The sequence below is a fragment of the Lichtheimia ornata genome (genome assembly GCF_029851405.1).
Source record: "Lichtheimia ornata isolate CBS 291.66 chromosome Unknown scaffold00006, whole genome shotgun sequence".
In the NCBI taxonomy this organism is placed as follows: domain Eukaryota; kingdom Fungi; phylum Mucoromycota; class Mucoromycetes; order Mucorales; family Lichtheimiaceae; genus Lichtheimia; species Lichtheimia ornata.
This window is the reverse complement of record NW_026695326.1, coordinates 1-18,136: the sequence shown is the minus strand read 5'-3', so window position 1 is coordinate 18,136 and position 18,136 is coordinate 1. Positions and strand designations below refer to the sequence as shown.

The 18,136-nt window shown below is 43.9% G+C and overlaps 7 protein-coding genes across 7 annotated transcripts; 6 read left to right on the top strand and 1 right to left on the bottom strand.

Annotated features, from left to right (window-relative positions):
• Window positions 1–90: 90 nt before the first annotated feature.
• On the top strand, window positions 91–2,029 carry O0I10_002165 (uncharacterized protein; the record flags this gene model as incomplete). Its single annotated transcript, XM_058482252.1, has 5 exons — window positions 91–186; window positions 249–569; window positions 724–936; window positions 995–1,675; window positions 1,736–2,029. The coding sequence occupies 5 exons, from the start codon at window positions 91–93 to the stop codon at window positions 2,027–2,029; spliced, it is 1,605 nt and encodes a 534-aa protein (XP_058346750.1).
• A 494-nt stretch (window positions 2,030–2,523) lies between these two features.
• O0I10_002164 (uncharacterized protein) lies at window positions 2,524–4,415 on the bottom strand (the record flags this gene model as incomplete). The annotated part of the gene is made up of 2 exons (XM_058482251.1): window positions 2,524–3,945; window positions 4,029–4,415. The coding sequence occupies 2 exons, from the start codon at window positions 4,413–4,415 to the stop codon at window positions 2,524–2,526; spliced, it is 1,809 nt and encodes a 602-aa protein (XP_058346749.1).
• A 1,081-nt stretch (window positions 4,416–5,496) lies between these two features.
• On the top strand, window positions 5,497–7,667 carry O0I10_002163 (uncharacterized protein; the record flags this gene model as incomplete). The annotated part of the gene is made up of 9 exons (XM_058482250.1): window positions 5,497–5,733; window positions 5,785–5,824; window positions 5,886–6,201; window positions 6,281–6,753; window positions 6,817–6,888; window positions 6,958–7,013; window positions 7,080–7,226; window positions 7,300–7,329; window positions 7,386–7,667. The coding sequence occupies 9 exons, from the start codon at window positions 5,497–5,499 to the stop codon at window positions 7,665–7,667; spliced, it is 1,653 nt and encodes a 550-aa protein (XP_058346748.1).
• An 851-nt stretch (window positions 7,668–8,518) lies between these two features.
• O0I10_002162 (uncharacterized protein) lies at window positions 8,519–10,672 on the top strand (the record flags this gene model as incomplete). The annotated part of the gene is made up of 9 exons (XM_058482249.1): window positions 8,519–8,755; window positions 8,812–8,851; window positions 8,914–9,232; window positions 9,294–9,766; window positions 9,830–9,901; window positions 9,967–10,022; window positions 10,087–10,233; window positions 10,299–10,328; window positions 10,394–10,672. The coding sequence occupies 9 exons, from the start codon at window positions 8,519–8,521 to the stop codon at window positions 10,670–10,672; spliced, it is 1,653 nt and encodes a 550-aa protein (XP_058346747.1).
• Window positions 10,673–11,106: 434 nt separating this feature from the next.
• On the top strand, window positions 11,107–12,551 carry O0I10_002161 (uncharacterized protein; the record flags this gene model as incomplete). The annotated part of the gene is made up of 3 exons (XM_058482248.1): window positions 11,107–11,545; window positions 11,661–12,308; window positions 12,388–12,551. The coding sequence occupies 3 exons, from the start codon at window positions 11,107–11,109 to the stop codon at window positions 12,549–12,551; spliced, it is 1,251 nt and encodes a 416-aa protein (XP_058346746.1).
• Window positions 12,552–12,887: 336 nt separating this feature from the next.
• Window positions 12,888–15,061, top strand: O0I10_002160 (uncharacterized protein; the record flags this gene model as incomplete). The annotated part of the gene is made up of 2 exons (XM_058482247.1): window positions 12,888–13,835; window positions 13,934–15,061. 2 exons carry the CDS (start codon window positions 12,888–12,890, stop codon window positions 15,059–15,061), a joined length of 2,076 nt encoding a protein of 691 aa, XP_058346745.1.
• A 357-nt stretch (window positions 15,062–15,418) lies between these two features.
• On the top strand, window positions 15,419–17,032 carry O0I10_002159 (uncharacterized protein; the record flags this gene model as incomplete). The annotated part of the gene is made up of 7 exons (XM_058482246.1): window positions 15,419–15,582; window positions 15,653–15,710; window positions 15,779–15,892; window positions 15,948–16,213; window positions 16,280–16,332; window positions 16,385–16,635; window positions 16,742–17,032. The coding sequence occupies 7 exons, from the start codon at window positions 15,419–15,421 to the stop codon at window positions 17,030–17,032; spliced, it is 1,197 nt and encodes a 398-aa protein (XP_058346744.1).
• Between the last annotated feature and the right edge of the window lie 1,104 nt (window positions 17,033–18,136).

The window sequence follows — 18,136 nt, the reverse complement described above, 5'->3', positions numbered from 1 at the left end:
AGTATCATGAAATCAAGCCCCCCATATATATAGCATAAAATAAACACTATCACTCTTTTCTTTTTCTCTTGATTGCATTATTCTTTTCCGATGCCGTGCTTTGGAAGCCGTAAAAAGAACAAACGTAAACCTGATGAGCCTGCTGTAGAGCAGATTCGTCAAGAATACGATGAGCTCAAATACAAGGTACGACACTCTCTATATATACATGTCATCCATGTCATGTACGCTGACGACTTGATACATAGGAAACGGAGCATTTGGATGTTATAAGACGTCAATCTGCTGAATTGGATGAACTACGTAAGCAGGTGCAAGATAAATCCCAAGATGATGCTCTTCAAGAACGACTACAACAACGAGAAAAGGAGATCCAACAATTGATGGAGAAGATTGAACAACAAAAGCAGACAACCAATGTGCAAATGGAGCTCGAGGAAAAAGAAAAAATGATACGCGACAAAGATAAGCAGCTTCAAGAGCTGCAAGAAAAGTGGAAAAATGAACAAGCTGCAGCAAAACCAGAATTGCAGCAAGTGACGGATCAACTTGATGAGCTGAAACAAGCAGTAAGTCTCTCACTCTCACTCTCTCTTTGTCTCACTTTTTCTCCTTAAGCATCCAATTCTACATTTCCCCGTTCCCCCTTTTTTCTTTGTATGATGCTGTATTGTTCACGCTTTAACCCCTCATTATCACTTTTTCCCCGATACGTGGGTTTAGAATGAAGAGGCTGTGAATCGACTTGAGGAGGCTGTAGGTCGACTCGAGGAGAAGGAGAAAGAATTAGCGGTGTTGCGTGCTCAACTCAATCGCCGAGATCGAAAACCAAAGAATGGTGATGAAGACCAAAAACGTCTCAACCGCCTCACAATGGATCTTGAAAGTGATCGTTTAATGATTCAAAAATTGGAGGAGCTCAACCAACAGCTTGAGGTAAAAAGCAAGGAGTGCTTCATCAAATGACATTAAGATTGACATGTTTGTAACACAGGCTCAAAAACAAAAACATGAGGCGATCCTTCAATCCCATGCTGAAGAAATTGCAGAGAAAGATCGTGAGCTTGTGCAACAGCAACAATCCTTGAGCGATTTAAAACAAACGCAAGAACGTGCCATCCGTAATCTTGAACGACAACAGCAACAAACGATCCAAGAGATTGAGCTCAAGCATGAACGTGATACTCGTCAACTTAAAGAACGTCTTGAAAATGCCGAGAGACGAGCCAAGAGTGACATGAACACTGAAGTTGAAAAGCTGTTGCAGGAATTTGAACAATCAGAGCATGATCATTCTGTACAGCTTGCCAGCCTTCACAAGTCGCATCAAGAACAAATGTCAGCCATGCGCCAAGGACAACAACAAGAGCTCATGAAGCTGACATTGCGTAAAACAGGTGGTCCTAACAAGGTGATTCGTTGGCCTGTTATGCAACATGATATTGAGCTTGTTCCACGTGATCCTGCTTGTGTACAACTTTACGTATCAAGCGTTTCAGCTAATCCTACCATCAAACGCAACCAAGAATCATTGCAAAATACATTCACAGCCAAGGATATCAAGTTCCAAGTGGTTGATGTAGCACAAAGCGAACCAGCTCTTCAACACATGCGTCGACAACAAGGCTCTAACAAGGGTTTACCCATGGTCTTTGTTGGTGGTGAATACCGTGGTGTAAGTGACATGGATCATCCATGCTTATAAACGCGCGTACTTACAATGATTTACAAATAGCAACATGAGGATGTGATGAAGGCTATCGAAAGCGAAACATTGAATGAGCTCTTACGTCCACGTGAAAAGTTGTCAGTTGCCACACCCTCATCCACAAAGAAACAATTGCCAAGGAAAACATCTCATTCTGGATCTGTATCATCGAATGAGCCCGTTACACCCACAACTTCATCCAACATTCCTCCTCCAGTGCCCATCCGCAAAGCATGCCATGATGAAGATGAAGACTTGCTACGAGAAATTGAAAAAGAATTGGCTCAATCTGATTTCTCAAAGGTGGATTTCAACTTTTAATTCTCATTGCCCCCCTTTGTAAAATGTATATCCACACATGCATTTTTGGTCTGAAAATGACCCTAATACACCTACCTAGCTCGTCCATCTCCTCCATCACCACCCATTTACATAAACATCCCCACCCATCCACCACCCCCTCTGCTTTCTTCCTTTTTATACGCAGTATCACAATTAAAATCACACGCACACACACGCACAGAGTAATACTTTTAAAAAGTCGACGCAAGCACATGTATCCAAATCACATATAAGAATAACTAAGGGGGGAAAGCAATCGTTCTTTCACAATGAGGCAAATATACAAAGGAATCCGGGAATGTATTGAGGAAAGGGTTGTTGTTATGGTGATGTTGTAGTGAGTGAGTTTTTCTATCTCTAGATGAATAGTATGGAAGAGAGGATCGTTGTCGACGTTGTTGTTGTGTTGTAGATGTATTGTTGTTGTTGTTTTGATGCTAGCGTTGTCAGCGAGTTGGATGTTGTGGGGTTGTTTACAACTTGACATTCTTTCTGAGAGATTCCTTGTACTCGGCAATGCTACCTTCGAAAGGCATGACATTACCGTTCTCGCAGCGCCAGATTTGTTGAGCAACTTGAGAGATAAGTCTAAAGTCGTGAGAAACAAGAACGACACCACCAGAGAACTCGTTGATAGCTTCAGCAAGCGAATCGATAGATTCCATATCCAAGTGATTGGTAGGTTCGTCCAACAAGATGATATGAGGATGCATCACAGCAAGTTCACAAAACACAAGACGCGACTTGAGACCATCGGACAAGTGGGCAATGGGAGAAGTTTGATGAGAACCAGAAAGACCATAGCGACCAATCTGTTGACGCCAAAAGGTGACTTCAGTGCTCACTTGAGGGAACTTTTTGCGCATGTAATCGATAGGGGAGAGATCCATCTCAAGCTGATCAGCAGAGTGCTGAGAGTACTTGCCGAGCTTAAGCGAAGTATGACGTTGGACACGACCCTCGGTAGGCATCAATTCACCGCTCATGAGCTTAAGCAAAGTGGACTTGCCAGCACCATTGGGACCCACAAGAGCAATACGAGAATCCATATCCACACCAAGCTCAATGTTCTTGTACAAGGCGTTGGCAGGGTTACCATCATAAGCAAAAGTGATCTCTTGGAAAGCAAGAACAGGGGGAGGCAACTTGGCAACATCCGTGAAGGAGAACTTGAACTTGTGAGGGTTCTCAACCTTTTCAACCAAACCAGCAGCCTCCATCTTGTCAATGATCTTTTGCTTGGACTTGGCTTGACGCACCAAGTTGGCATAAGTACCAGCAGAAGCAATGAACTTTTTGATGTGAGCAATTTCTTCTTGTTGCTTCTCATAGGCCTTGGCTTGGTTGATCTCGTTTTCCTCCTTGGTCTTGACGAACATGTCGTAGTTACCACCATAGTAGATCAACTTGCGCTTATGGTTCAAGTGCATAATGTTGGTACAGACACCATTGAGGAAATCTTGAGAGTGAGAGTTGACCACCAAGATACGATCATAGGTCTTGAGGTATTCTTCCAACCAAACACAGGCTTCCAAATCCAAATGGTTGGTAGGTTCATCCAACAACAAAAGAGTAGGACGGACGAAAAGAGCACGTGCAAGAGCAACACGCATACGCCAACCACCAGACATGTCCTTGGTAGCCTTAGCCATTTGCTTTGTAGTGAAACCCAAACCAGCGAGCAAGGTACAGGCACGAGTCTCGAAGGTAGCAGGATCCATGCCTTCGATACGTTCGTACAAATCATCCAACAAGGGGTTGTCGGCACCATCGTCTTCACCCAAAAGTTCTTCGACTTCCTTTTCAAGACGAGCAACCTCATTCTTGGCGTGATGAATGACAGCTTCAACAGCGTTCATATCAGAAGGCTCAGCCTCTTGATTCAACAAGTAGGTCTAAAATGAAAAGGATCAATGTCAGCCATCCATATGCACTTAACCCCCTTTTTTTGTGCTGCAATGCATCCCAATGTACTTACATCAATGTGAGGAGGAATCTCAATATCTCTGTCAGCAAGAGATTGGAGGAAAGTAGACTTGCCAGAGCCGTTGGCACCAAGAAGACCATAACGACGACCAAAGTTGAGTTCGATGGTAGCGTTATCAATCAAGACACGACCGTGATAGTTGAGCGAATACGACTCGATCTTGATATCACGACTACGCTCCTGAGAAGTATAAACACCAGTGGCAGTACGATCGACATTGATGCTGGCCTTGTTCATGTCGAGTTGATCAACTGAAGGTTGCTCAGCAGCAGCAGCAGCCTTAGCTCCACGCTTGCCACCACGACCACCCTTGGCTTCAGCCTTAGCTGCTCTAGCTGCGAGACGCTTTGCCTTTGATGCTGATACTTGTCCGCTCATCGTCGTAATTGGGAGGGGGGAAGTGAAGAGAGAGAAAAAGAGAGAGAGAGGAAGAGAGAGACTGGATCAAAGATGAGTCGTTGGAAGGTCCAAAAAAAAGTTTCGAGCCGTTGATGTGACTGAATTTCCTTTATTGCTACTAGCTAATGCTTCAGCAGTGCACAGGTGAAACCTATGACGATGTTGATATTGGCTATCATCCGCTCGTAGTGTATCAAATAAAAAAGGCATTCCATGTTTGAATGCATTTCCCTAATTGTAACCATCATTCATATCTTGTTGGTGAATAAAAGACAAAACATGCCTTCGACTCATCACCAATGAAAGATCATTTACCGATATGCAAGATCGGACGACAACACAAAACACTCACTCACCTCCTAATCGGAGTCACTAAGCAGAAAACCAAATGCTGCACGATGATTGGGTTCGTATTGGTTTTAGTGGATCTTGCTTGGCCCAGGCACATTGGTCAAATCTCGGCTGTCGGCTTTCTATCCGCACCGATTTGTGGGGGCCAACAAAATGAAAGCCATCACTTTCCCATTATGTAGCTTTATTCACGTCAGCCATTGGACACTTAGAATTATGAAAAGACAACCACGCTTAAAGCTTAAATTCAAGTTGCTATGGCTTAGGTATCCTTGGCAACGGCGTGGTTTCCATAGCAACAAAGCCATGGTGATATCCCTTTAGCCTCTCAAAATTTTTCGTCGATCCATCACGTGACAAAATGGCATAACTATACATCACAACCATCACCTTCAAACCTTTGGATATCAATTGGTCCTGATGGCAGCAAAGAACTATGATACCATGCCATCTACTTTGCTAGGACGATCGTGAGATACTAGTCATCATACGATAATAGCGAAGCCGACGTGGCTGGAGAAGGCTAAGGGTGGATTATTGAAAGCAATGGTCCATAAGGGCGGTGCATAAACTCACAGCAATGCAAACTCAGTTGGTGATGGTGCCCTGGATATTGTGTGACATTTGACTCTACTCGACGATTATATAAAAAGAGGATAGTGGACCCTACTTGCTCTCTTCCCTGGTTCTTTCCATCACTACGCGTATAATGCTCAGCTCACAAACAGATCAACCACAAAACTTGTACCAACTCATCTTTGAGACCAAGAATCCTGATCAAGGCTTCTCGGATGATGTGCCTTTGCTTATTGATGCCGAAAACACGGAGCGCTATTATACCTTCAACGAGTTGCGTACCAAAGTCCGTGCATTTGCCCATGCACTCTTAGGCCCATCTTTGGGTGTCCAGCAAGGAGATGTCGTTGCTATTTGCTCTCGCAATGATGTATGTATCGTGCTTTTGAAAGCGTTAAACCTATTAACAAGAGACCTGTAGATTGAGTACTACCCTGCTTTCCATGGCATTATGGCCGCAGGTAATGATGCTCATCTTTTTATTCTTGCTTGTTACGGGTATTAATCTATCATGAAATATAGGATGTGTTGCTTGCCCCTTACGCTCGTTCTTGTCGGCGGATGATATTTCTAGGATCTTCCAAATTAGTGATCCCAAGCTTGTCATTGCTCACATGGATACGGTACAGCTCATGTGGGATGCCATGAAGCTGTATGGCAAGCAACTTCCCATGCTCGTTATGGCCACAAAACAAGCACCATCTGGAACACAGCTCTTTACGGATTTCTTGCAGCCTATCGATGAAGAACAACAATTGCCACACGTCTCTCCCGATGCTCCTGCTCACCTTTTGTGCACATCAGGTACCACTGGAGCTTACAAATTGGTTAATGGAACGTGAGTAAAAGTGGTATTATACTTTGCATGACGGGGTGACACAAGACTAAACCTTTCATTTTTCAATCATCCACAACAGCCATGCTGTAGAAATGCGCCGCGTCAAATTTATAGCCGAAGAGGCTGATCGAGAAATGCTTGGCAGCAGCTGTGCTCTCACCGTGTTGACCTGCGGCAACTTTGCAAGTGCACACAATTTGGTCCATTCATTGCAACCTTGGCTGTATAGCCGTTACCGCCAGTATGTTACGGATAGCATGGATGAGAATGTGATATTGCGTTACCTACGTGAATTCAAATGTGCCTCCCCCAATGTTCTCCCATGTCATGTGTTGACTCGATTGGTGTACCTTATTCAATCCATTCAACAAGCTGGGGATGAGACCTTGGATTTATCATCACTCAAAATGTTGTGTGGTGCAGGTCAGCCTTTGGATCCCAAGGTCATTGAACGTGCTGCTGGAATTGTGCCAAACACCGATGTCTTAGTTTGCTTTGGTTCAACCGAATGTGGTTACAAATTCGTGCGAGCCATCAATGGAGCGTATCAAAGTACGTTATGCAACCTTAAATTTTTCCTCTTACGGGTAAATTCATGCTTGTTTACTTTTTTAGCTTACAAGGGCAAATACGCTCGTGAGAACGATGAGCGATTCGAATTCAAATTGGTAGATGAAAATGGAAAAGGTACGTGATGTGTAGAATGTTGGAGATGATGATGATGGGCTGATGTCGTATACTTTTTCCCGATCCTAGCTGTTCCACGTGGATCTCAAGGCGAGATGCTCTTCAAGTCTCCCATGATCTTTAAAGCAAGTATCACAAGCATATAGGTCACCGATCTTGTACAACATGCAACTTACACATTGAGTCTATAGAGCTACTACAACAATCCAGAAAAGACTGCAGAGTCGTTTGATGAAGAAGGATTCTTCCGCACAGGTGACATTTTCGTCATGGAGGAGGATGAACGTATCCGTTGGCTCGGTCGTGCATCCGAAAGAATCAAGACATATAACAAACCCGTAAGATTTCTCCTTTTCTGATATATACACGGCGCAATGTAAATTTAACAACATGTGGTGTTACGATTGCTAGGTTGTCCCAAAACCCATTGAGGACCTCTGTGTAAGCAACAGGAAGCATGTTATCGATCACTTTTACTAATATCATGTATACAATAGATGGCATTTGGAGGCATTAGAGAATGCGCTGCAGTGGGTGCGTTTAGCAAGAAGCGCGTGTATGAGCTTCCTCGTGTCTATATTGTCCCCGAGCCCGGTAATAATGATCAAGATCCGGAGAAGCTGGCCGAAGCCGTGGCTCAATTTGTAAATGAACGTGTGCCTGAAAAAGATTCCGAGTTGACTGGTGGGGTTAAAGTTATTTCTGCTCTTCCTCGTACAGCCGTAGGAAAAGTCAATAGATTCGTTCTACGACAATGGGCTCAAGATGAGGTGGAATAAGTGCACCTTTTCAATCAAGCATTCCAATAAAGTTACCAGCTGCTATATCAATACTCCCCTTTGTAGTCATTCAAACCACTAAAAAGAATGCTCTTTGAGATTACTTGGTTCTACTTATCATCGTTGGAATTATGCGAAATGCAACCACAATGCTTAACATAAAACTACACTTGAGTGTCTCATGATGCTACTATAATAGTAAGCATGCATTATTGTACCTATGGTCTCTTGCTGAAAGCCTTTGATCCACACGCCATATGAAGAGCTGAAGCAGAGTACATAAGAGTCATCATGATGCTACCACCACCTTAAGACTTAACATGGATGGATGAAGCAGAGGTGAGTGTGTGATCATGCAACTGCCAATGTCAAAATGTGCTGAAGGTATTATGTTACAGTGCACGGCCAATAAAGGTGTCTTGTCATCGGGTTGCTAGTTTAAGACACGTCGCATTTTACTATCCCTGATTGTAGTACACCTTCAATAGCTGTCATTTTATCTTTATTGGTTAGCGTTGATGATGATCGATCATCCATTTTAGTACCAAGATTACTCAATTAATCCTATAACTTCATGAGGAGTCAAATCCCGTATACCTCCTATTACCCGCGTAATGGTGCTATGATTGCATTCAACTGGTACGGCTGTTAAAAGCTAGCTACGTATGTGGCTGAATATGGCTGAGGCAGCAATCGGGCCATGGTCATACGAAGCTGCAGTATAGTATATTGCTTCCTGACGATGTTGTACATCACTAAGCCTTTTAGCGACAATGAAGAAGAATAGTATATAAAGAGTGGTGCTCCCTAAACGCTCTTCTCATCCCTCAATCACTGCACAATATCTTTAAATGCTTGAATCAACAACATCACAACCAGAAAACTTGCATCAACTTTTGTTTGGTAGCACGAACCCTGTGGGTGGTTTGCCAGAGGACGAGCCTTTGCTTATTGATGCGCACAACACGGATCGGTTTTACAGCTTTTCCGACCTTCGCAACAATGTCTGTGCATTTGCCCATGCCATCCTCGGTCCATCCTGTAATCTCAAGCAAGGAGACGTTGTTTCTATCTGCTCTCCCAATGACGTGTGTATTGCTTTCATTTCAGTACATTGCTCATGTGGTAACATTCTATTGCATAGATCGAGTATTACGCCGCTTTTCATGGTACTATTGCTGCAGGTATAGTATACAGCTTTTTATTCCTCGAACAAAGATGATTGACATTGCATAATATGCTATAGGATGTACCGCTTGTCCCTTGAGAGCCTTCATGACATCGGATGAGATCGCCGCGCTTTTTCATATCAGCAATCCTAAGCTTATCATTGGTCATCCAAGTACGGTGCAGCTTTTGCAAGACGCGCTAAAGTCATATGGAAAGGAGTTACCAGTGATTGTCATGGCAACCAAAGAAGCGCCAGCAGGAACACAGCTTTTTTCGGATTTCTTAAAGCCGACTGAACGTCAACAAGAACCATTGCCATCTATTTCACCCGAGTCACCATCACATCTTCTTTGTACTTCAGGTACCACAGGCGCATACAAGCTGGTTAGCACAAGGTAAGCGTTAACATGATGGTACATGGATACAATATTAAATGTGGACCTTATATGACCATAGCCACGACATTGAAGTACAACGCACGCTCTTGATGCAGTTAGGCGGCGATCAACCCTTCTTTGCTGGCAAAAAAGAAGTCAACGTGCTCACATGTGGTAACTTTGGAAGTTCGCACAACATTATCAGCTCGCAGCAGTCGTGGATTTATGGTCGAATTCGTCAATACATTACTGACAGCATGGATGAAGAGGTGATTTTACGCTACTTGAGCAAGTACAAATGCATTACTCCCAACATGCTTCCTTCTTTCGTCGTTGCTCGGTTGGTGAATCGTGTTGAACAATTGAAACAGGCGGGCGATGAATCACTTGACTTGTCTTCGCTCAAGATCATTGGTGCTGTTGGCCAACCCTTGGATCCCAAAGTGATTCAACGCGCATCGAAAGCCTTGCCAGGCACATTCGTAGTACTCATCTTTGGCTCAACGGAAAGTGGATTTATGTTCATGCCAACAATTGATGGAGCATACCCAAGTAAGTAGCACATGATCCAAATAGGTCATCATTTACCTTGTTGACGAATGTATATGAATCTAGCTTACGGAGGCAAATACACGCGTGAGGGTGATGATCGTTTCGAATTCAAACTGGTGGATGAAAATGACCAAGGTTGGTTATTAGACATTGTTCATAGGCAACAAGGCTGACATGACATGTTGTCGTGTATCATATAGTTGTTCCACGTGGATGCCAAGGCGAGCTTCTTTTCCGTTCACCCATGATAATCAAGGTATGTTTGTACTTTCCCCTGTTTCCTTCAGCGTGCAACTCATATTATTTGATCCTTGCTTTAGAAATACTATAATAATCCGGAAAAGACAGCCGAGTCTTTCGATAAGGAAGGATTCTTTCGCACAAGTGACATATTCGTAATGGGCGAGGATGATAAAGTGCGTTGGCTTGGGCGTGCATCCGAGAGGATCAAGACCAGTAACAAACCGGTAAGGTCATAAAATGTATGCGGGGATCATGCAGTGGATTGACAATAGGGTATCATGGATGATAGGTTGTCCCAAAGCCAATCGAGGACCTCTGTGTAAGTACTAGTAGGCATGGTAACATCACGTGACATATTCTTTTGCTCATACGTATATACAAAAGATGGCCTTTGGTGGCATTAAGGAATGTGCTGTTGTGGGTGCCTTTAGCAAGAAACGTGTTTATGAGCTTCCAACGGCCTATATCGTGCTCGAGGATGATAATCATCAAGATAAGGAAAAGCTGGAAGAAGCTGTAGCCGAGTTTGTCAACGAGCGAGTGCCTGATGAAGATTCCCGGTTAACGGGTGGTGTCAAGGTCATCCCGGAGCTTCCACGTACACATGTTGGCAAGGTCAATAGATTCAAGTTACGTCAATGGGCACAAGATGATATCGAGTAATGGTTGAAACAAGCGAGGAATGTCTGTGACACCTGTAATAAACCACATGGCAGCAGTGTTGTTCCCTTTTTTCTTTGAGCCTATCATCTAAAGATCACATGTCATGCAAACATCTTTTTATTGAAATCATCCCATTGGATATATGGGGTACATAGAATGACCTTTACAACAAGACGCAGCTACATCTATCCATCCATCTATTGATATGATCTTATCCATAATAGTCTCGGCGGGCGTGTGTGTGTGTGCGTGCGCATGTGTATAAACCCGACGCATGATAGGCATTCGGGGTCTCATCCAATAAGCGTTGCTGAAGTAAGCTGAGAGGTAAATCATTTCGTAAAGTGGAGGCCCAACCGACCTTGTTCTTTTCCCTTTTCTTGTGTATATTTCCCATAAGTGCTCTCTCCCTTTCTTCTCATTCACAACTACAAATGCTTCATGACCCTGACGACATTGTAAAGATACCTCGTGCCGAGTATGTCCAATGGTGCAGAGAACGACTGGATCAGTTCCACTACAATGCAACACCCTTCATGTCACCAAGTAGTAATACGGCAGCAGATTCAACGATGAACAGCAATAACCGATCGCCTACTGGGTCACGGTTTGGATACGCTTTGCCACATGAGATATTACTCGAAGTGTTTGGATACCACAAAGAATCGCAGTCGACATTATATGCAGTATCGCTTGTGTGCCGGCAATGGATGCTATGTGTGACACCGTTGTTGTATCGTCATGTCAGGATTTGGGATACGTATCGATGGGCAACCTTTATTCTCACATTGACACGCGACAAACGATCGTACAACTATGGAAAGCTTGTGTCAACGCTCAATCTTGCCAATGACAACGTGGGTGCATTGTATGGTAAGTGGGGATCTCGGGTTATACAAGAATCATAAAGCGATCGGGATCATGTTGCTGCTGCTGGAGTTGACGTATACGCAAGGGCCACATTGCTTACACCCATTTTTATTCTTAGGTCTTAATCATAACCATGTTCAACTCATGAACTTTGATACCAGTGATGATACCAGTACTACCACAATCACAACATTATCCACAATCTTGACCGAGCGGAGGGCATCACGAGATGAAGGACATCATGGCAGAAACCATGGAAACAACCCAACGACCACAACCACAACGACCACTACAACGACCGCAGCAAATGGCGCAAGGGAACACCAAGTGTTTGTGACAACGTCATCACTCATGCAAATGGCAAACACGTGCAAAGGATTGACGCATTTGGATCTATCATTGACTTCTATTGTGTACGACAGCTTGATTGTGGAAACGGGCGAATACCTATCCACATTGCAAAACTATGCCGTGCAGCCTGGGTTGACTCAAAAGTTGATTCCCATGGATCGTGTCATTGAAGTTATTGGTGAAGAGTGTCCAAATTTGAGACAAGTGATCATGCAACGTTGCGACTGGGGCTCGGCTCAAATCATTTGGTGGTGGGTGTCGCATTGTCGAAACTTGGCTCTCCTTGATGCTCGTGGCTGTAACAAATGCACCGTCAAAGAACTCGTCATTCGCCCTCTGGAAGGTGTGATTTATGTTGAGGATACAAGACGACCTGTACCCGAAGAAGAAATTGAGGATGAACATCATCAGGATGGTAAAGAATGAACGAGAAGGGATACAAAGAGAGAGAGAGAGAAAGATGACATAAACGTTGACATTGCATATCTATCTAGGCTATTTTGATACCAGTGTGCAACCACCAAGATGGGTACCAGCGGCACCAACCTTGTTAGCTCACACGGAGCCTGTTCCGGTGCCTCTTAGACAAGTAGTCCACCATATCATTTCAGAAGCAAAGGAGCTTGGTGCTAGTGATCTCGGTTGGTTCAATGCGTAATCCCATATTTCAAACCCTGTTGTATATATATTATATGCCTATTAGTAAATACATTCACCCACTTTTGCTTTGCTCTGTTACTATTTGTGCAACACCTTTTCTTTATCCGCCTATGCATATTGCATTGCTCTCTCTCTCTCTCTTAGAGTTGTACTTTTACCAACATTTTCTCATCAACTTACACGCACATTGCATGTTTGTTTTGTCTCCAAAAGATCATAAACATCACCACACGCGTCAAGCAAAAAGTTAAATTGATGGTCCATTCACACACATTTTTCATCATCTTTGTTCTTCTTCTTTCACATTACACACACACACTCATTTGCTGTGACCATGTCTACAGAAGAAACCAATGGCAAAGGCCATCAACAAGATGATGCTGATGAGCGTACAGCCTTGATACAATCATCAAGTCAATCCTACTCTACTCAGGAACAACAACAACAGCAACAGCAGCAGGAGGAGCAACAAATCTTGACAACCGTGGTGGATGTTGAAGCGGGTGTTGCCACGAATACGGTAGAACAAGAGGAGCGTCCCATGGTATCGGAGGTGTTGATGACCAAGACCGTAAAGAAAGTGATTCGCCAACACAGAAGAGCTCAAGTGTACATTTCGGAGCAATCATCATCAACATCCAGCAGCAGCAAACGCGTCAGCAAGAATACTTCTACTACCACCACAACCCCTTCCCCAGTCGCACTTTTGCAACGACGTGGTAGCAACACAAGTAGCAGCAGTAGCAGTAGCAGCGATAGTAGCAGTTCATCTAGCAGCGATGAGGAAGAAAATCAACGTGTGCCTATTGGCAATGGACATCAACGCGTACGTAAGCGTGATCAAATCAAGAACGCCCTCAAAAGTGCCACTCAACAATGGAAGGATAAACATGGCTGGTCAAGTTCATTGTTTCTTCAACGTCAAGAAGGCAATAATCAACAACAACAACAACATGCTGTGGATTCAAGTGAGGAACCCTTACCACCTCTTCCAGTTACACCATTGACGCTACCACCTGTGGAAGTGGACATTTATCGTGTCACTGGTGTTGCATCCGTATGCACGTTGTTGGCTATGGCGAAGAAGAATGATGAAAAGACACAACGATTGGCTATATCCACATTGCACCATAGCATCAAGGCAACGGCTCATACGCGACCCATGATTTTACGTGAAGTGCTTATTAGACCTCATCTCAAAGGGCTTTGTGCATTGGAGTGGGCGGTCGAGAACGAATGTCACTTGTTTTTGGCTGATCGTCTTGTTCAATCGGTGATGCATGTAAGTTCTCCTCCTCCTCTCTTTTTTCTTTTGTTTCATGTTGTATCATCATCATCATCCATTCCCACGCTAAAGTTTTACCTCTCTGATAACAACAGGATGCATGGTGGCTGTATGGTGCTGCAGATGACTGGAATAAGCAAAAACCGGACCAACATCCGTATGCTGTATGGAGTCCATACCAATGGATGCCTGATTATTTCGCAAGGTGGGCATCACCACGTTACCAAGCACTTGCAGGATTGGCATGTGGTATCGTTTATTTGGCTTTGCATCTTGCTACTGTTGCCAACGTTGATTATCAAGGCACCAACCACGTGCATCCATTTGAATACGCGTACTATGTCTTTGTTTCCTCGGACGCTTTACTCTTTTTTACTTGCACCCTTGTTCATCCTTTGATAGCGGCGCGTAGGCCATCCAGCTATGTCACGTTGACCACTGTGGGCTTATTGGTATCCTCATTTGTGATACGCTTTGTGGGTCTCTTTGCTATCCATAACCTCGAACGACAAGCACACCTTTTGTATTGGTCATACACACTACTTGCATGGGCAACACCACTCATGTTCTTCCGCGTGGTACTTTGGCATGACAATCTTTGCTGGAATGTATACAAGGCACGCTTCCTTGTGGGACGATGTGTTGTCGAGGCTTTATGGGCTATTGGTCTCGGTGTTATGGCACTTGTTGCTTTCTGGCTTGGATTAGCTGCTTTGCAACGTGATGATACGAGCGTATGGGCGATGCTCAGATACCTTGCATTGGGTGCATTGCATGCTCCTGCCATTGCCGAAACCCTCTACTTCCAACCTGTTGCTGCCGGTATCATGCTCTTTGTGTATCTTGTTGTGATGATCCTTCTTGTGGGTTCATTGATTGTAGCCTCCGTGCTTACAACTCTCATTGCTACTTATCCACATCTCGATATTGAGCACAACAAATTCCTTGCACGACGTGCATCCTGTCGCCCCAGCTATGGTGTGTTTATTCCCAACTTTGCTATTGGACTTGTTATTGGTGCGGTGCGTCTTTTGTTTACCAAAGTATTCAAAATGGATCCCAACTCCTCGAGTTGTGTTCTCTGGCTCGATCGCATTCATCAAGTTTTGTGGTTCATTGTCTTTTTACCCGTCATTGTGCTTGTAGCACTGATTGAGGGCATTGTATTCTTATATCACAAGATCAGATACTCTTTGTCGTCAGGTTACCATCAAATCAAATGAATAAAAGCACTATGAATGAATGGATGGATCATTTTATTCCTGCAATATTATATGGTGATGTGAAGCTAGCCAATGATGTGTTATCTAATGAACGTGCACGCAGGGCGGCTGTTGAAAATCGTCGTATCACACACACATGTATGTATCAAACAACGTCTTCCCCTGTTTTCGGCTTTTTCTTTAACAAGCTTGCCCCTGTTTTTCGATTGGAGACAAGGCACCACTATACATTGACATTCCCAGGGTAGGATCGCAAGCCATTTTATCCTGGGGGATAAACACAAATTGGGACAGCAATGGGCGATAACAACGAATGAACAAAAACACATCAGGAGTTAGCAAGTACCCAATTGGACCATGGCTGAATACAAAAAGAAGCTCTATGAATTGCAGCGTCAAGGCAACAACCGTACCTGTTTTGACTGCAACGCACCCAATCCACAATGGGCAAGTGTATCATATGGTATCTTTATCTGTCTCGACTGTTCTGGCATCCACCGCTCGTTTGGCGTGCATATCAGGTAATGAGACGATTTCATTGGGCCACCGCATCACTCACAATCATTTACGCCCCCCTCTCCAAATGTACAGCTTTGTTCGATCGATCTCTATGGATAAATGGTTTGATGATCAATTGCAAAAGATGGAAGTATGTGTTTATTATACACCCTTTCTCAAGACAACATAGGTTGCTAACAAAAGGGATCACAAAAAAAGATGGGTGGCAACAAAAAGGCCAAGGATTTCTTCGAGTCTCAGCCTGATTATTCAAGCACTATGTCCATGCATGAAAAGTATCACTCAACATGTGCAGCTCTTTATCGTGACAAGGTACAACCCATGGAATAAGGGAATGGATGGAATATTGACGAGTATACATACATAGTTGTCAGCTGAAGCTGAAGGCCGTAGCTGGTCGCCTAGCGCAACTGCTCCTATCAAAAAGACAGCGGCAGCACCTATTCGATCTCCTACAAGTTCAACGCCTGGTTTGGGATCCACCAATGGCATGTCGTCAACTTCTTCTTTGCGTAGCTCTGGTTCTCCTGCAAGTTTTGGCAGCAGCGGCAACAATGGCAACATGGTAAGCGACAAGGCAAGAAATGAAGCCTATTTTGCGCAACTCGGCAGTGCCAATGAAAGTCGTCCCGAGTAAGTAACAAAAAGGAAGGATTGATCTATTTCAAGTTATTGACAATGACGCCATCTGTCAATTAGTCATCTACCACCAAGCCAGGGCGGCAAGTATACTGGATTTGGTAATCCTGCATGTAAGTCAAGATGCCTATCAACAAGATGGATTTTTATTCATGCATGGCATAGTTGAGAATCGTCCTCGGAATGATGTGGCTTCACCCGATTTCCAAGACATTGTCAATGATCCCATGAAAGCGCTTAGCAAGGGCTGGTCTTTTCTCTCGTATGGCATGGAGGAGCTTGGCAAGGTGGCTGTTACAGGTGCACAAGCTGCAGCTCAGAGTGCTGGTCAATTGGGTCGCTATGCCAATGAACAATGGAATGATCCCAACCTACGAGACAATGTCAACCAATATGTGAGTTCCTTTACTACTAAGGTCGGTTTTATTTTTGTAGCATCAAGCCATGCTGGATTGGGAGAGAGAGAAAGAAAGAGAGCGAATTGGGATGTGGATCTGACAATTCTTTATGTGATCATTATAGACACGAGAACTGTACAACAGCTTTGATACCCGACCCTATCAGCAGCAGCAGCAGCAGCATGGCTATAATGATAATGATGGGGACTTTTTCAGCTCGACCATTTCATCCTTGCAACAACAGCAAGCTACACCTGCCAGCTCACGTAGTGCATCTCCATCAGGTTTCAATAACAGCAAGCCATCCTCGACTGCTGGAAGCACCACCATGCGTTCACGATCTACTCTTCGAGAAGCTACTGCCCGAAAATCTTCCAACAAAAACGATTCAGATGATGAGTGGGGTGGATGGTAATCAATTCACACCTTCAATAGTAGTCGCCCATTACCCACCCAAAGTACATGAATCACCATTTATATCATTTCTCTCTCCCTCCCTCTCTCATGTGGATGTTTAAGAATGTCATGGATTAGAATAAAACAGCACAGCACGTCCTTTTACGCTAATAATTAACTGAACAATGATGCGGATGAGTGATAACGTTTACAGTGGCCCCAGGTTGCTTCGCTTTTAAACTTGTGATTTCTCGTTGAATGGCTTATGGCACTACCTAGAGGTAATGATCTTGCAATGAGCTTGCACGTTGACGTAGTAGTTACATCACAATCTCGTATATAGTATTCATCTTACAAGGGCCTGCGATATTTGCCGTCCATATTTACAATAAAAGGCTATCTCTGTAACAAGGCATCATTGGATCGTGTCGCTTTTTTCCCTTTTGTGACATTACAGCAGTTAAAGCTTCCTAGTTCACTGCTGACAGAGAATAGACAATGGTGATAAACGTATCATGCTTACTCATGTCAAACTTTAGCATACGCTACATACAACCTTCTATGTGCACGAACCCTGACGGCAAACAACATCATCACTTGTCATTCTCCTCTTTTCATACAAGATACTTTCGGATGTACTGATCATCCTTGGGTCATGAACCATACCCGGGTTAACTCGAAAACGGTTCCATATGGGCTACCATAGGCGGACCTTGCTTTACGCAATAGGGGAAGGATCCACCATCATGCATCATCCACCAATAAGAACTGCCTTGTTCGGCTTTGTTACACAAAGAAGTCCTTCTTCATCGTTAGCTCCAGGATGAATGAGGCAATTGAAATGAACAAAGACCACTTTTATATACATCACGCTTACAGCATATGTAAAACATAAAGACGACTGTATCTCCAAACTTTACAATGAAACGTGGGGTTTTGAATAGAGCAATGTGTTCGGCTTGGCCAACAGCACCTTGTGTGAAAGTTTCACGATCAAGCTTGCCAATCCCAGATTTCGCAATGTCGCTACCAGCCAAACTGGATCTGGGGGTCGACCTCTTCGACGACGACGACCAAAAAATATTTTTTGGGCTGTTTGCGACATTGAACGTGAAACTTTCAC